The sequence below is a fragment of the Hemitrygon akajei genome, chromosome 18, assembly GCF_048418815.1.
Source record: "Hemitrygon akajei chromosome 18, sHemAka1.3, whole genome shotgun sequence".
Lineage (NCBI taxonomy): Eukaryota > Metazoa > Chordata > Chondrichthyes > Myliobatiformes > Dasyatidae > Hemitrygon > Hemitrygon akajei.
In genome coordinates this window covers 30871828-30889726 of record NC_133141.1, presented here as the reverse complement: position 1 = coordinate 30889726, position 17899 = coordinate 30871828, and the positions used below count along the sequence as shown (strand labels likewise).

Here is a 17899-nt window from a genome sequence, read left to right as displayed (position 1 = left end):
TAATAATAAGAAATAGCTCTATCGTTGTCTAGGGGATACTGTATTGTCCAATAGAAATATAAAAGTCACTGTTATTCAAGCTGCAGCTCTTTGGGTGGGTTGGAGAGAAAGGCGGGTTAAAACTTGCCCGTTCCTTTTATGATGTCAATCCTTCGAAGTTCATTGGGGGTTGAGTTCCCCGTTGTCAGCTAAAAGCCGTTTTCCGTGTTACTAGCCACCAGTCCTAGGCAACAGAACTGAATGCACGTGGCCTCCCTCGAATGTCTTCCCGCTATCACGGGAGCGATAGTGTTTCTTCCGGTGCGTCTGAGGGGCTGTTCCTGCAGTCCCTCTTTTATCCTGACTCGCAGGGTCGTAGATGTCAATCAGGTTGGGGGATGATGCAATCTCTCCCCTTCACCCAGCCCACTTTGCCCGAGGGCTCTCACGTAGCATAAGATCTCAACCCACAAATTTGTCTCCAAGAGACAATGGCCATTTCCCCTAGCTTTACATCGCCGGGGAACGAGACAGTCCGCACGTCTCCTTCTCATTTTCTGGGCCCCCTGACCCAACCCAATAGTGATCTTGCGATTCTCACAAAGGAGGGGGCTGCGGGCATAACACCTTCCCTCTTCAATGCGTTTTTACCAGCGGTTAAAAATGAAGTAGTATAGAGTCTTACAGGATTGTGGAATCTACCACAATATAAAAGCTTTTCCTTTTCACTACAGAGTAATACAGTAATACATTCAGTTCAACATCTAAACAGTTAACGATTACTGTGTCACTTCCTTTAATATTTTAACATCTGGTACCTTACTAAAGTCTTGTAGCATCAGACTTCAATTTAATAACCACCTATTTTTTTTCAGCAACAAAACTAAGGAGTTGTGATCTTAGCTTACGTGCATTTACAAAAGTTTATGTAAAGACTAATCTTTCGGTCGTTTTCAAACTTAACAGGCAGGCTTCCGGGGGTTGTCTTTATTATTCATATGCTTTGTCGAAATCCTGTACAACCGGCTGGGCTATTTAAAAATGGCGCCCCCCCATTAACTATCGCCTTTTTTCCGGTGAGTTCCTACGTGGGGAACTTGGGTAATTTGGCGAGGTAAACTCCCGCCTGCCTCTTTCATAGGGGTTATTCTCTCAACACCGTGTCCCAAACTTAGACCATCTTGTGAATTTCCACCCAATTCTTTAATGTTACACAGGTGGCTAGCCCGCTCGTCAGGACCCTTTAGGCTAATGGTTTTCAGTTTGAACCGTTTGCTCAGGCAGCATTTCAATTCTGCCTCTTCACACCACATTCTGGAATAACAATAGCGTGGGGGGGCCCCCGTCATCTCCCGGCTTAATCGGTAAGCGATCTGCAGGGTTTAAAATTTCTTCATTCGATTTGGGAACTACAGATTTCCCGTTTCCCTCAACAACAACAGTTATCTCCCCATTTTTGAACTCCGCATTAACTTTTAACACACCTTCGAGCATGAACACCTGGGAACTCTCACTTCCCACTATTACCAAGGTTAACCCTTTCTTCACCGAACCAGGTCTATCTGACTCACAAGGACGGCCGTCTCGTTCAACCGAATCAAATACCTCAGACTTTTTCTGAGCTCCATTACTAGGTTCAGTACCACGTGCATCCCCATCTTGGACACACTCAAACGGGACATTGGTCTCTTCCAGGCTCCCAATACCCGTACCCTTTTCAAATTCTAAATTCCCCCAATCCTTCCAGTTACTCTCTGGGCAACTCCCATCCGGAGTAAACTCAACCCCATGGGCTGAAACAACCTCATCTGCCAACCCAGCAGACTTCTTCAAGGCAAGGGCACCCTTTTCATCTAGGACTGCCCTCATTTCATTATCGGGAACACATTTAGAATTTTCAACTTCTTCAAACAGTTCTGCCAAACCAGACAGATCATCCCTGTCCAACTCTGGACCTCTTAACCGCTCTAACGGTTCCTCATCTTTACTTTCTGCCTCTAGAACCTTTCTCCTCGCTAATGGCAGATCTATCTCCTTTCCCTTACTCTCTTTCACTTTACTACTCTTCGTTTTACCACCCTCAAAACCCTCGTGGTACAGGGTCGGTAGGAACGTCTCGGCCAAATCAATACTGGCCAAATTTAAACTGCTCTCGTTCTCAGCTGCCTTTCTCGACATGCTGCGAGTGACCGTGCATGCGGGATAGACCTTGGAATCTAGGGGCGGAGCCTCAACACTCACAGGCTGTTTTGTCAGCGTCATGGCTGCCCAAACCTTACCACCTGCTAAATCGTTACCGAGAAGGACGTCTGCATCAGTTCTCGGGAATTCTGATCGCACCCCTATTTCAACTGGTCCAGATACCAGCTCACAATCCATAATGACCTTATGTAAGGGCACCATTTCTATCCTTTTACTTATTCCCTTCACCGCTACCATTCCCGTTTTGCGACCAAACTCTAGTACCTTACTGCTGATCAATGACAGCTCAGCCCCCGTGTCTCTCCAGATCCGTACGGGAATTGGTGTGTCTCCCTCCCTCACAGACAAGGTTCCGTGTGACAGACAAGTCTCAGACCCTTCTCGTACTCTGTCTACTCGAGGCTCTCTTGTCGATTTACTGATTACCACGGCACATCCGATAGGGACTGCTGCTTTCCCTTTTCCTGTCTCTTTCCTCGGAGCAAAGCATCGAGATGCAATATGCCCGCTCTTCCCACAATTAAAACAGGTCAAGCCCGGAAATCTCTGGCCGTCTTACCTTTCCCCCTCAATCTTACCACTAGCTCCCGGCAGGACCCCTTCCTCAGCCGGCGGACTTTCTCGATCGTTCCCATGGTCTCTTGCGGAACTTTTATTTGAGGAAAACTTTGTCTTGTGGGTTAGGGCATATTCATCTGTGAATCTAGCAAATTCCGAGATGGACTTATTCGGCTTCTCATTCAAATACATCCGGATCTCCTCCGAAACACAACCTTTAAATTCCTCAATCAGAATTAACTCCCTGAGACGCCAATAATCCTCGTCCACTATTTCTGCGGTACGGTCCAAGAGCACACCCTTCTCATAGGCAAACTCGGTATACGTCTGATTCCCCCCCTTTTTTTACATTTCTGAACTTTTGTCTATACGCTTCAGGTACTAGCTCATAACTCCGGAGAATGGCCGCCTTTACTTTGTCATAACTCTCCTCCTCTTCCTCCTCCATGGACAACGCCGTATATGCCCGCTGTGCCTTCCCTTTTAACACACTTTGTAACAACGCCACCCACTGTTCTCTGGGCCACTTCTGGTTCACTGCCACCTTTTCAAAAAGCAAGAAATAACTATCAACATCCGTCTCCTCGAACGGAGGTACTAACCTCAACTCCCGACTAACATTAAACCGCTCCTCTCGGTCTGACCCCTGAACTCGTTGCTCTTGCTTTAACTTCTCCATCTCCAAGTCATGTTTCCTCTGTTTCTCTGCCTCCCTCTCTTTCTCAGCTGCTTCCAGCTGTTTTAACTGAAGTTCATGCTCTCTTTGCTTCTCAGCTCTGTCCTGCTCCCGTTTCACCTCTAACTCTTTTAGCTGGAGCGCATGCTCCCTTTCTTTCTCCTTCTCGGCCCGCTCTAACTCCTTCTCTCTCTCTCTCTCTCGGCTCTTTCTTTCTCCTTCTCAGCTGCTTCCAGCTGTTTTACCCTAATTTCATGTTCCAGCCTTAATTTCTCCAACTCTAACTGAGCCGTCCCACTAGCTGGTACCTTTTCAGGGATATCTTCCAATACCTCAGCTGCAAACACATTCTTCCCAATATAATACTGAGTTATGGCCCTTCGCACCTCCCGCTTTTTCATTGACAACCTCACCTCTGCGAGGTTTAACCCCTTCGCCAAATTTATCAAGTCTGATTTGGTGGCCGCCTCCAGAGTCGGGTTTTCTATAAATTCCCCCACGTCCATCTTTGCTGGTTTCCCGTCTGTCTACCCGCGTAACCAGATCCAAGTTTGGACTTACAAGCCCAATTCACTGGCCCTCCAATTTGGTATCAAATCTCGAGACGAGAACCCCAATTTGTTACGTACCCCGTAACTGGGTCACATTCCAGCAAAGATAGAGAGGTCCGTTGAAGTCTGATGGTACTATTTTTAAAAGTATTTATTGATAAAGGGGCACAAAAATAAGATTAATGCAAAACAGACAGATAATATACTTCGTCAATACTACACCTAAAAGTGCGGGTATAGTAATAATAAGAAATAGCTCTATCGTTGTCTAGGGGATACTGTATTGTCCAATAGAAATATAAAAGTCACTGTTATTCAAGCTGCAGCTCTTTGGGTGGGTTGGAGAGAAAGGCGGGTTAAAACTTGCCCGTTCCTCTTATGATGTCAATCCTTCGAAGTTCATTGGGGGTCGAGTTCCCCATTGTCAGCTAAAAGCCGTTTTCCGTGGTTCTAGCCACCAGTCCTAGGCAACAGAACTGAACGCACGTGGCTTCCTTCGAATGTCTTCCCACTATCATGGGAGCGATAGTGTTTCTTCCGGTGCGTCTGAGGGGCTGTTCCTGCAGTCCCTCTTTTATCCTGACTCGCAGGGTCGTAGATGTCAATCAGGTTGGGGGATGATGCAATCTCTCCCCTTCACCCAGCCCACTTTGCCCGAGGGCTCTCACGTAGCATAAGATCTCAATCCACAAATTTGTCTCCAAGAGACAATGGCCATTTCCCCTAGCTTTACATCGCCGGGGAACGAGACAGTCCGCACGTCTCCTTCTCATTTCCTGGGCCCCCTGACCCAACCCAATAGTGATCTTGTGATTCTCACAAAGGAGGGGGCTGCGGGCATAACACTAGTCTCACCCAACCTGAGGGACAAAGGCCTGCATGTATTCACCCTGTCTATACCCGTCATAATTTTTTATACCTCTATAAGATCTCCCCTTACTCTCCTGTGCTTCAGGGAATAAAGTCCTAACCTAATCAACCTTTCCCTATAACTCAGGTCCTCAAGTCCCGGCAACATCCTTGTAAATTTTCTCAGCACTCATTCAATCTTATTGACAACCTTCCTGTAGGTAGGTGACCAGAACTGCACACAAAACTCCAAATTAGGCCTCACCAATGTCTTATACAACTTCTATATAACATCCCAACTCTTGTACTCAATGCCCTGATTTTAAAGAACATTGTTCCAAAAGCCCCCTTTATGACCCTATCTACCTGCAATGCCACTTTCAAGGAATTATGGATCTGTATTCCCAGATCCCTTTGTTCCACCACACTCCTCAGATCCCTGCCGCTCACTGTGTAAGTTTGTTGGCACAGTGTCAGGAGCAGTAGGGTCTGTTCCTGCACTCTGTGCTCGTTTTTTATATACATCATCACAGTGCCACGGTATCCCATCCTGCATATGATTTATATCACCAATTTTGCATTACAACACAGTCACAGGGTCACATGGGAGGGAAACAGGACCATGCCAAACAGAAGATATCCACCTAAACTTGCCCCATTTGCCCATGTCCCTCAAAATCATTCTTGGAGGATGCTTGAAAGAGGGTGCAGAAGAGATTTACCAAGATGCTGCCTGGATTACAGAGCATGTCTTATGAGGATAGGTTGAGAGAGCTGGAGATTTTCTCTTTGGAGAGAGGAGGATGAGAGGTGACTTGACAGAGGTGTACAAGATGTTAAGAGACATGGATAGAGAGGACAAGCTCTGTATGGTTGCTTCTTCTTCCCCTCTTGTATTGTACTGCTGCCATTAAACAAATAATTTTACGACATATGTATGTCAGTCATATTAAACCGCTCCTCTACCACCCTTTTTTCCATTCTAGTTCCCCTCCTCACCTGCTCTCACCTTCTTACTTTAATCCCATACATCCCCTTTCCCCCTCGCCTGATCTCACCTATCACCTGCTTTTCTTCCTCCACCTTATTCTGGCTTCTGTCCCCATCATCAGAGATCCCCACCATCCGGGCCATCCCATCTTCTCACAGCTCCCATTGGGCAGGAGGTACAGAAGCCTGAAGTCCCACACCACCAGGTTCAGGAACAGCTACTTCCCTTCAAACATTCGGTTCCTGAACCAACCGGCACAACCCTGATCACCACCTCAGTACAGAAACACTGTGACCACTCTTGACTTTATGGTTGCCTCTCATTTTGTTATGTTCCAAGAAAATAAAGACCTAGTCTGGCCAACCTCCCCTAAAACCCAGGCTCTCTCATCCTGTCAACATCCTCGTAAATCTTTTCTGTACTCATAACAGTTTAACAGCTTTCCTACAACAGGGTGACCTTTCTGTACTACCTGACTACTAGACAGGTATATGGAGGAATTTAAGGTGGGGGGATATATGGGAGGAGGGTTTAAGGGTCGGCACAACATTGTGGGCTGAAGGGCCTGTACTGTGCTGTACTGTTCTATGATCCTTCTGACAGGGTGATGGAGATCTCAAAAGAGGCAGCAATCACTGCTGCCGATTAGACCAGTGCCTGTTCTGAGGTCTTCATCTCCTAACATCTTTCACCCTAATCCAGTAGAGATGTATGGAAGGTGGTGGTGAAGAACAACAATATTTTACTAATTATTCTGAGCTCTGATCAGACCACACGTGAAACTAAGAAAGAATGTAGTCGTTGAAGTTGTTTATTGTCACCTGCACAGGTCCATGGGTATACAGGTGCAATGAAAAACTAACCTACAGCAGCATCACAGGCACAGAGCATCAGAAACACAACATTCACAAAGAAACATAAACAATTTTTATAATCAAGTTCAAGTGTTCTGTTATCTGACTGTACATGCAGTGCCCATAAAATGTATTCACCTCCCCCCCCCCCAGGAAGTTTTCATGTTTTATTGTTTTACAACATTGAATCACAGTGGATTTAATTTGGCTTTTTTGATACTGATCAACAGAAAAAAACTGTTGTGTCAAAGTGAAAACAGATCTACAAAATGATCTAAATTAATTACAAATATAAAATGCAAAATAATTGATTACATAAGTATTCTTCCCACCCCCGCCCTTAATATGAGACACCAAATCATCACTGGCGCAGCCAATTGGTCTTAGAAGTCACATAATTAGTTAAATGGAGATCACTTGTGTGCAGTCAATTGATTGCAGTGAAAATACACCTGTGTCTGGATGGTTGGACAGCACTCGGCTCGGAATGGAACTGCTGGTTCGTGTGTGAGGAGTGTGGTGGTTGATGGTGTGGGGATGTTGGGAAATAGTGCAGGTTCAGCTATGGGGGAGGATCTGGAAATGGGGGGGTTCGGGTGAGGTCGAGTTGGCGGGAGGGGGTTGGAATGAAGTTGAATCTGGATCTGGAAAACGAGAAAAGAAAGAATAATATTGGAATGATTCCATGTGATGAAGAGTAAGGGCTGGATATTTTTTTTAAAAAGGAAAGATTTCAAGGTATTGATTAAATTTGACCCGGAATTGCTGCTATCAATCCCATTAAATTAACTACAGAGTTAAAATCGACCATAGAGAATAAAGATTGTGCTTGTACTTTAAGAGGAGAGAAGGTATTAATCATTTGTAAGAATAAAAAGCAATGTAAGAAGGCATTATGATTAAAGACTTTACTTGGCAAAAAGATAGTACCTATGTTGCCAAAGAGTCTGGGCCCGAAATGTTGGCTGAACTTTATTCCATAGATGCTGCCTGGTTTACTGAGTTCCTCCGGCATTTTGTGCTGTTGCTTGGATTTCCAGCATCTGTAGATTTTCTCTTGTTTATCTATGTTGCCTAATGAAAATAGAGATGTTAGGGGTGTTCCGGTGGAGATTTCAATAGAAGAGGTTAAATCTCATTTATTGGGAGGCAAGGTTAAGGAGCTAGAGAGATTGCAAGTAGTCAGAAATGGGAAAGAATGGATAGTTTATCTGTATTGATATGTTTTGATGAAGTAAAGCTCCCTGATATAGTTTGGGGTATGTTAGTTATAATGTACAAGCTTATATTCCACATCCTCTTAGATGTTACAGATGTCAGAGGTTTGGGCATATTGTGGCAGTATATCATGGGAAATTAAGATGTAGTAAGTATGGTGGACAACATAAGTATGAAGATTGTGAAGGCATAAAGTTTAATTGTAATTGCGGAGGGGAACATAGTGCAGCTTAAGAAGGCAGCTGAAGTTCAAAAGGTTAAAGTAGAGTTAGGTATCTCTTATGCAGAGGCCTTGCAAAAGGTTAAACCGAACGTTGATAAAGTATTGCCAGTCAGAGAACAGAATGTGAAGTCTAAGGCTATAAGTCAGCATCATAGTCCTCTTTCTAAAGATATTTTTTACTAGTTGATGAAATGAAGTTTGTGATGTGAATTGTACTGCAAGTAGTCATACTGAGAAAATTAAAATTATTGTGAAATCTGCTGAAAAGTATCTTGATATAACAGGTGTTATGTTGGAAGCTTTAAATGAAGCTCTGGTGGGTGGGGTATCTGTATTTCAGTCTCCTTGTGAAGGTACATAATGGGCATTAGAATATTGCAGTGGAATGTGAGAAGCCTGATTTCTAATGGTCAAGACTTTTGGAAGTGTTATGTCTGATTTATCGCATCCACCTGATATATGTATTTAGGAAACCTGGTTGTTGTCACATTTAAGATTTTCCTTGCAGGATTATATTGTAATTAGGTGTGATAGATTATTTGGTAGAAGGAGTGGTGTTGCAAGTTTTGTAAGGAAAGGGATAGGACATAGAGTTGTGGATGTAAATGAAGTATGTGAGGCACTTGTAGTAGAAGAGGTTTAATGTTTATAATAGTTCTCAAACTGCCATAGATTTAACTTTAGCTTTGAACATTCTGGCTGGAGTGAGTGAGTGGGATGTCATTGGGAAATGATCACTTTCCTCTATTTATAAGCTTGGGCGTGGATTTCCATAGGGGACAGAAGGCCACTTTTAGGCAGTGGAATTTTGGTAAAGCAGGTTGGGAGAGGTTTAAGATTTTATGTGATGAACATCTGTCAGGCCAGAATGTTGAGGATGATGTGGATTTCTGCAATGAAGGGTTATGTCACGTTATTCAAACAGTGGTGGAAGTGATTCCTATTAAAAAGAGCATTAATATGGGAAAGGCTGTACCATGGTGGAGTGTGCAGAGATAATTAGGGAGAAAAATAAAGTGTTTAGGAACGTTAAGTATCAATCTCCAAGTGCCCTTATTAAGTATAAAAGGGCACAGCCATGGTGAGGAAAGTAGTGAAGGTTGTGAAAAGGTGTATTGGAGGTCATATTGTGATAGTATTGGAAGGGGTATTAAACTTGGAGATGTTTGGGGAATTATCTTTTAAAATGGAGGGGATTCATAGGCCTAATAAAATTCCAGTATTGATTAAAGAAGATAATACGATTGTTACTGAAATAGAGAAGGATGAATTACTGGCTCGGTCATTTGCTGCAATTCATAAACTATTAACAGTACAGGTCAGAAGGCTCCAGGAAAGGATGGTGTATGTTATTGTATGTTTAAGCATATGGCCGACAACTCTCTTGTGATAATATTAAAGTTTTTGAATCATATTTGGAATTTAGGCCATCTTCCCTCGGCGTGGAAAATGGCAGTAGTAGTGCCTACTCTTAACACCTAGAAAACCCCTGTCAGATTCTTCATTAACATCCCATTTGTGCAAACTTATGGAATGTATGGTAATAGAACGATTGAATTATATTTTGGAAAAAAGAGGTGATATAGCATTTTATCAGCGGATTTTGGAAGGATAGAATGATATTGGATTCAGTTTTATGTCTGGGAAATGATACTAGGAAAGCACAGGTAAATGAAAAATGACAATAGCAGTATTTTTTGATATAGAAAAAGCATATGTCTTCTGATTATGGAAATTAGAAGTGAGAGGAATGCTATATAAATTTTTTTCTGAGTTTTTTATTTGTATGGTCTATACAGGTAAGGGTAGGAAAGGTACATCAGGGCTTCTTTGACATAGAGAATGGGACTCCACAAGGTAGTCTTTTAAGCCCTTTATTGTTTAATATTATGATTTAATGATATTTTCTCTGAAATAGGTACTAGGGTGGGTAAATCACTTTTTGCAAGTGATGGAGCTTTATGGATCAGAGGTAGAAATTTCAATTTAACTGTATATGGGATGCAATTAACAATTAATAAGGTTGAACAGTGGGCAAATAGATGGGGTTTTAAGCTTTCAGCAGCTAAAACACAAGTTACATGGTTTACAAAGAGGATCAAAAGACATGCACTTAATTTGAAATTATATAGTCAAACACTTGAAGAAGTGTCAGTGGTAAGATTTCTTGGCATGTAGCTGGATAATAAGCTGACATGGAAGCACCATATTGGTAAGATAATTGACAAATGTAAAGGAGCATTAATTATCCTTGGGTGTATGTGTGGGTATTCTTGGGGTGCTACACGAAAATCGCTGTTGACCATTTATATTTGTTTAATTAGATTGGTACTTCATTATGGCTGTGTGGCTTATGGATCAGCTCCATCTTCAAATTTTAAATATTTGGATGCAATACAAGCACTTGGTGCAGTAAGGTTGTCCCCTGATTCAGCTTTACAGGTTGAAATGGGACAATTATCCTTACAGTTGTGGAGGCTGAAGTTGATGTTAATATACTGAATTAATTTGAGGGGGCAGAGAAATGATCACCCTGTTAAAAGTGTGTTGGAAGACTGTTGGGAACATCACAAGAAGAATGTTTTCAGTTTTGGGTGGCAGGGTTCTCATCACACTAGGAATATGGATTTGTTGGATTATGTAATTTGTCCCACTGTAGCTTTTTCGGTAACCCCACCATGGTTTTTTCCAATGGCTTTTGTTGATTTTAGGTTGTGTGATTTAATGAAATCTAAGGATCCTGATATGCCTGAGAGTCTGTTGGTTCATTAGTATGTTAAGGAAAATATTGTGATATGTTAACTATTTTTACTGATGAATCAAAAGATAATTTAACTGGGAATGTCGGAGTGGCTGTTTTTGTACCTGAAGTGGATGGAGGAAATCTGTCCTTGCAAAGTTATGATTTGTTCAGTTTCTTGTTTCGGTTTAGACTAACTAGTCTTAAAACAGGTCATTCTAGCAGCAGGTCCGATTTACTGTTGAAAGTTCTTCAAACTTTACTTCACATTCAAAGAATTGGTCTAAATTTCTCCTTCTGTTGGTCCCTGCATACAGAGGTGTTGAGGGGAATGACCAAGTTGATTGTTTGGCCAAAAAAGCTGTTAAAAGTTCATCTGTGGATATGGACTTTACACTTGGCAAATCTGAAGCTAAGGGGTTAGTGGGGCTAAGAATTTGGGGATTATGGCAGGACTTGTGGGATTATGTATTCTGTAAAGGGAGACACCTTTACAGAATACATAAAACTGTTGGATTGATGTGAGAAGGGGGTAAGACAAGAAAGGAAGTAATTACATTGACTCAACTTAGAATTAAGCATACTATGCTTAATTATTCCTTTGATCTCGTTGGAAAACATCACTCCGGGGTGTGTAGGTTTTGTCATTATGAAACAGCTGAACACATTCTTTTACAATGTGAGGCATACAAGGTTGAAAGAAGGCAAATGCAGGCTGCACTACTAGCTTTGGGGGTTGATATTTTACATTTATAAACTTTTAAGTTATGGAAGTGACTTTAATTCACAATATTGTCTTTCATTATTTAAAATCTATAGGGCTTTTTGGGGTAATTTAGTTTTCATTTGATAAGGAGCTACTAGGGGTTTTATTTCCCAACTCTACACCACCCTCCAGTCCAGTTGGTGGTGGTAATGCACCTTCAAGTTGGACTATCAACTACCTACCACCAGCTTCAGAAGAAGAATAAGGTCCAGCTGCTGGTGAGTCAGTGTCCTGGCAAAAACTACACCATGAAGACAAAAGAACACTCCAAGCAACTCCACAAAAAGGTTATTGAAAAGCACAGGCCAGGAGATGGATACAAGAAAACTTACAAGTCACTGAATATACCTTGGAGTACAGTTAAGTCAGTCATCAGCTAGATTTGCCAGAAGGTATGTGGGAGAACCTGAAGTCAGCTGGAAGAAGGTTCTATGGTCTGATGAAACCAAAATGAGCTTTATGGCCATCAGACTAAAAGCTATGCTTGATGAAGCCAAACACTGCACATCATCAAAAACACACACAATCCCTAGTGTGAAGTATGGTGGTGGCTGCATCATACTGTGGGGATGCTTCACTGCAGCAGGCCCTGGAAGGCTTGTGAAGGAGGGGGGTAAAATGAATGCAGCAAAATACAGGGAAATCCTGGAGGAAAACCTGATGCATCTGCAAGAGAGCTGCAACTTGGGAGAAGATTTGTTTTCCAGCAAGACAATGGCCCCAAGCATAAAGCCAAAGCTACACAGGAGTGGCTTAAAAAACAACAAAGTTAATGTCCTTGGAGTGGCCAAGTCAGAGTCCAGACCTCAATCAAATTGAGAATTTGTGGCTGGACTTGGAAAGAACTGTTCACTCACGATCCCCATGCAATCTGACAGAGCTTGAGCAGTGTTGTCAAGAAGAATGGGGAAAAATTACAGTGTTCAGATGTGCAAAACTGATAGAGACCTATCCACACAGACTCAAGGTTGTAATTGCTGCCAAAGGTGCATCTTCTAAATACTGACTTAAATAAATTACTATTTTATTTAATAATTGTGATAAATTTAGACCAATTCGTAGAAATTTTTTGTCACTTTGACGTGAAAGAATCTTTTCTGTTGATCTGTGTCAAAAATCCGTATAACTAACTTGAAAGGGTGCAGCAAATGTTTATCACATTAATCCCTAGAATGACAGGGCTGTGCACAAAAGAGATTGGGTTGACTGGCTTAAAATGTTTTACAGATTAATAGAGCAGGGATACCTGCCCTTTGGCCCAGCTAGTCCCATGCTGACCACATTGCCTACCCAGCTAATTCCAATTCTCCCCACCATGTACCTGTCCAAGTGCTTCTTATACTGTTGTACCTACCTCAACCACTTCCTCTGGCAGCTCATTCCATATACTTGATACTCTGCATAAAAAGTTGCCCCCCTCAGGTCCCTTTTAAATCTTTCTATGTGTAGACAGATTCCATGGAGGGGAGGCTGATTCTGTGACGTGCTGAGCTGTGGTTTCTTGCGGCCTCAGACAAAGCAGATGCCAAACCAAGCTGTGATGCATTTGGAGAGGATGCTTCAATAAAAATAGGTGAATGTCAGTGGGCACATGCCAGATTTCCTCAACTTCCTGAGGAAGTAGAATTGTAGTTGATGTCATGGCCAAGAAAGTTTACCATGTTGATCCAGGACAGGCTATTGGTGATGTTCACTCTCAAGAACTTGAAGCTCTCAACCTCAACACCACTGATGTAGACAGCTCCTTTGTTCTGCTGTTGAAGGAGAGGTTATATGTCATGACACCATGTCACTAAGCTCTCTATCTTCTCCCTGTACTCTGACTCAGTGATATTTGAGATACAGCCCACTACTGTGGTATCATCTGCAAAACTGTAGATGAGGTTAGAGGAGAATCTGGCCACACAGTTGTGAGTGTACAGGGAATAGAACTTATCACATGTTTCTCTCCTGTGGTGTGATATTCCAAATGTTGTTGGTTGTGGAACTTGAAGGAGAGGTCGCCTCACTAACAACATTCTCCCCACCCCCAACCCTCTTGCTCTCTCTTCCAGAAACCACCTCAATCATCGTCCCGATAATCATCCTCCTCCTCTTACTCATCCTGCTGGTGATTATTGGTGTGTATTGGTACAGGAAACGTTCTCAAGGGTAAGTGTCAGCCAATTCAGTCCTATTCCAAATGCAGACAGTGTATTTGATACCACCCCAACCATTGTTACCTCCCACTCCACACCTCACCACCACCCCACGTCGCATAGTTAGGGAAGAAGAAGTGTGCATGACTTTTGGTCAGATAAAAGAGTTTTGCACTCCTTTTAACTCACTGGGGGCCCCATTTCCTGCTTCCTTTAAGCACCCCAGTTCCCACTCTCTTTAAACCCCCCAGCACCCCAGTTCCCACTATCTTTAACCCTACCCAGGACTCCATTTCCCCCATCCTATAAATCCAGTGAGACCTTATTTTTTTGCTCCCTTCAAACCCACCAGGAAACCTTTTCCAGCTTCATTAAAACCCATCGAGACCCCTTTTCCCACTCCCTTAAACCCATGGGGACACTGTTTCTCCCTTCCTTTAAAACCCACCAGGACCCCACGCTCCCTTTAAATCCCTTGGGACACCGATTCCCGCTCTATTTGAACCCACCGGGATCCCGATTCTGCTCCATTTGAACTTGTTTACTGCTCAGTATCTTCTCCCAGCCCCTCCTCACAGTCCTGTGGTGTTGGGGTGTGAGGCCAGGCTGTGTGTTTGATAACTGTGTGTCTGTCAGGGCGAAGGGGTTCCAGCACCAGCGAATGACCAATGGGATGATGAACGTGGAGATCGGAAACCCCACCTACAACATGTACGAGGCAGAACCCGATGATGGGGCTGGAGAACTGCTAGACTCAGACTTCAACCTTGATCCTGATAAGGTAATGTGTGAGTTTTTTCTCTCTCTCTCTCTCTCTCTCTCTCCCTCTCCCTCTCCCTCTCCCTCTCCCTCTCCCTCTCCCTCTCCCTCTCCCTCTCCCTCTCCCTCTCCCTCTCCCTCTCCCTCTCCCTCTCCCTCTCCCTCTCCCTCTCCCTCTCCCTCCTCCCCTCCCCCCTCTCCACCTCCTCCCTATCTGTACACCTATCTCCCACCTCTCCTTGCCGCTACCTCCCTTTCCTCCTTCCTCATCCCTACTCCATGCTCACCCCTTCCACGCTGTCACCCCTCTCTCCACCCTCTCTTCCCCTTCCATTCTTGCCCCCTTCCCCCCCTCATCCCTCCCCTGCCCCTCTCCCTCCTCCAAACCCTCTTACACTTCTCTCCTCCCTCGCCCTTTCTCTCACACCCTCTCCCCTCCCCCCTTATTTTCAGCCATTCTCTCCCTGCCCTCCCCTTCCACACTCACTTTCCCCTACTACTCCTTCTCTGCTTCACCCTTTCCGTTCACTTCCCCTCCCTCATCCTCACTTACTCTCCCTAAATTGTGCACTCACTCTTTCCTCTCTCTGCCTTGTCATCTCTCTCTTTATTCATTGGGTCAGGCAGCATCTATGGAGGGAAATGGACGGCCAAGGTTTCTTTTTAAGAGCCTTCAAGCATCAACTGTTCATTTACCACCACAGATGCTACTCGACCTGCTGGTTCATTCAGTGTCTTTTGTGTCTGGTTTAGATCCCAGCATCTGTCATCTCTCTTGTGTCCAATCCACTGTCTTTGCTGTTCTTCTACTCTCTGCACTTTGGGGGGGGCGGTGAGGAGGGAGCGCCGTGCTGTGGGAGGGGCAGTGAGGAGGGAGTGCCATGCTGTGGGAAGGGGGGTGAGGAGAGAGTATCATGCTGTGGGAGGGGCGGTGAGAAGGGAGCACACTGTGGGAGGGGCGGGGAGGAGGGAGTGTCGTGCTGTGGGAGGGGCAGTGAGGAGGGAGCGCCGTGCTGTGGGAGGGGCAGTGAGGAGGGAGCACTGTGTTGTGGGAGAGGCTGTGAGGAGAGAGCGCCTCGCTGTGGGAGGGTCGGTGAGGAGGGAGCGCCCCGCTGTGGGAGGGTCGGTGAGGAGGGGGCGCCCCGCTGTGGGAGGGGTGGTGAGGAGGGGGCGCCCCATTGTGGGAGGGGCAGTGAGGAGGGAGCACTGTGTTGTGGGAGAGGCTGTGAGGAGGGAGCGCCCCGCTGTGGAAGGGATGGCAAGGAGGGGGTGCCGTGCTGTAGGAGGGACGGTGAGGAGGGGGCGCCGTGCTGTGGGAGGGACGGTGAGGAGGGAGTACCGTGCTGTGGGAGGGTCGGTGAGGAGGGGGCGCCGTGCTGTGGGAGGGTCAGTGAGGAGGGAGCGCCGTGCTGTGGGAGGGTCGGTGAGGAGGGGGCGCCGTGCTGTGGGAGGGTCGGTGAGGAGGGAGCGCCGTGCTGTGGGAGGGGCAGTGAGGAGGGGGCGTCGTGCTGTGGGAGGGGTGGTGAGGAGGGGGCGCCCCGCTGTGGGAGGGGCAGTGAGGAGGGAGCGCCGTGCTGTGGGAGGGACGGTGAGGAGGGGAGTACCGTGCTGTGGGAGGGTCGTTGAGGAGGGGGCGCCGTGCTGTGGGAGAGTCGGTGAGGAGGGAGCGCCGTGCTGTGGGAGGGGCAGTGAGGAGGGGGCGCCGTGCTGTGGGAGGGGCAGTGAGGAGGGGGCGCCGTGCTGTGGGAGGGGCGGTGAGGAGGGAGCGCCGCTCTGTGGGGGGGGGCGGTGAGGAGGGAGCATCATGCTGTGTTGGTGGTGGCAAGGGCAGGTTCATCATCTTGGTGTTGAAAATCATCCATATAATGCGATAAGGTGGACCTCTTCATCTCACAGTCTACTTTGCTCCTCATTGTCTGCCTGTATGGTACTTTTCCTGTATCTGTAACACTTTATTCTGCATTCGGTTATGGATTTTAGTGAGGCATTTGATAAGGTTTCCCAGGGTAGGCTTATTCAGAGAGTCAGGAGGCGTGGAATCCAGGGAAACTCGGCTGTGTGGATTCTGAATTGGTTTGCCCATAGAAGGCAGAGGGTGGTTGTAGATGGAGTGTATTCTGCCTGGAGGTCATGAGAACAGTGGCGTTCCACGGGAATCTATATTGGGACTCTGCTCTTTGTGATTTTTATAAATGATTTGGATGAGGAAGTGGAAGTGTGGGTTTGTAAGTTTGCAGATATCATGAAGATTGATGAAATCATGGATAGTGTTGAAGCTCCCAACCTGGGGTCCACAGATCCCCTGTTTAATGGTAAGGCTCCATGCCACAAAAAGAGGGTGGGAACACCTGGTATAGAAGAATGTTGTCATAGGTTACAATGGGACACTGACAGGATACAGAGCTGGGCTTAAGAAATGGCAGAGATTTGCCATTTGAGACTGACGGAGATGACCGTAGAGTTGGTTTATATCAGTCAGCACAGTGTTGTGGGCTGTAGGGCCTGTACTATTCCATGTTCCACAGAATCAGAATCAGGTTTATTCTCACTGATATGTTGTGAAATTTGTTGCTTTATGGCAGCACTACAGTGCAAGACAAAAGATGGCAGAGTTTGTCATCGAAACGTCAGTTAAATCTATACCTGAACCCGGCTGGAAGCCCGAGAAGAGTTTAGTAAGAAATACACCAACAATATAATATTATTTATATTATATTATGGATAGTGTCGAAGATTGTTGTATGTTACAAAGGGACATTGACAGGACACAGAGTTGGGCTGAAAATTGGCAAATGGAGTTCAACCCAGAAAAGTGTGAAGTGATTCACTTTGGAAGGTCAAACCCGAAGGCAGAGTTCAGGGTCAATGAGAGGATTCCGAGCAGTGTGCAGGAACAGAGGGATCTTGGGGTCCACGTCCATGGATCCTCAAAGTTACCGTACAAGTTGGTGGGCTGGTTAAGAAGGTGTACAATGTGTTGGTCTTCATTAGTCGGGGGATTGAGTTCAAGAGCCGTGAGGTAATGTTGCAGCTCTGTAGAACCATAGTTAGACCACACTTGGAGCATTGTGTTCAGTTCTAGTTGCCTCATTATAGGAAGGATGTGGAAGCTTTAAAGACAGTGCAGAGGAGATTTACCAGGATGCTGTCTGGATTAGAGAGCATGTCTTATGAGGAAAGGTTGAACATGCTAGGGCTTTTCTCCTTGGAGTAACGGAGGATGAGAGGTGACTTGATAGAGGTGTACAAAATGATAAGAACCATTGATTGAGTGAACAGCCAACACCTTTTTCCTACAGGTTGAATGGCTAATACGAAGGAGGCATAATTTTATGGTGATTGGAGAAAAGAATGGAGGAGATGCCAGAGGTTTTTTTTAAACAGTGTGTGTTGGG

The 17899-nt window shown here is 45.1% G+C and overlaps 1 protein-coding gene across 1 annotated transcript in view; it reads left to right on the top strand.

The window, feature by feature from the left end:
• The window catches only part of LOC140741643 (low-density lipoprotein receptor-related protein 1-like), a 561364-nt gene that overhangs the window by 539997 nt on the left and 3468 nt on the right, over window positions 1-17899 (top strand). The window contains 2 exon segments of the mRNA XM_073071927.1: window positions 13662-13758; window positions 14382-14526. Coding sequence (XP_072928028.1) covers window positions 13662-13758; window positions 14382-14526 — 242 coding nt within the window.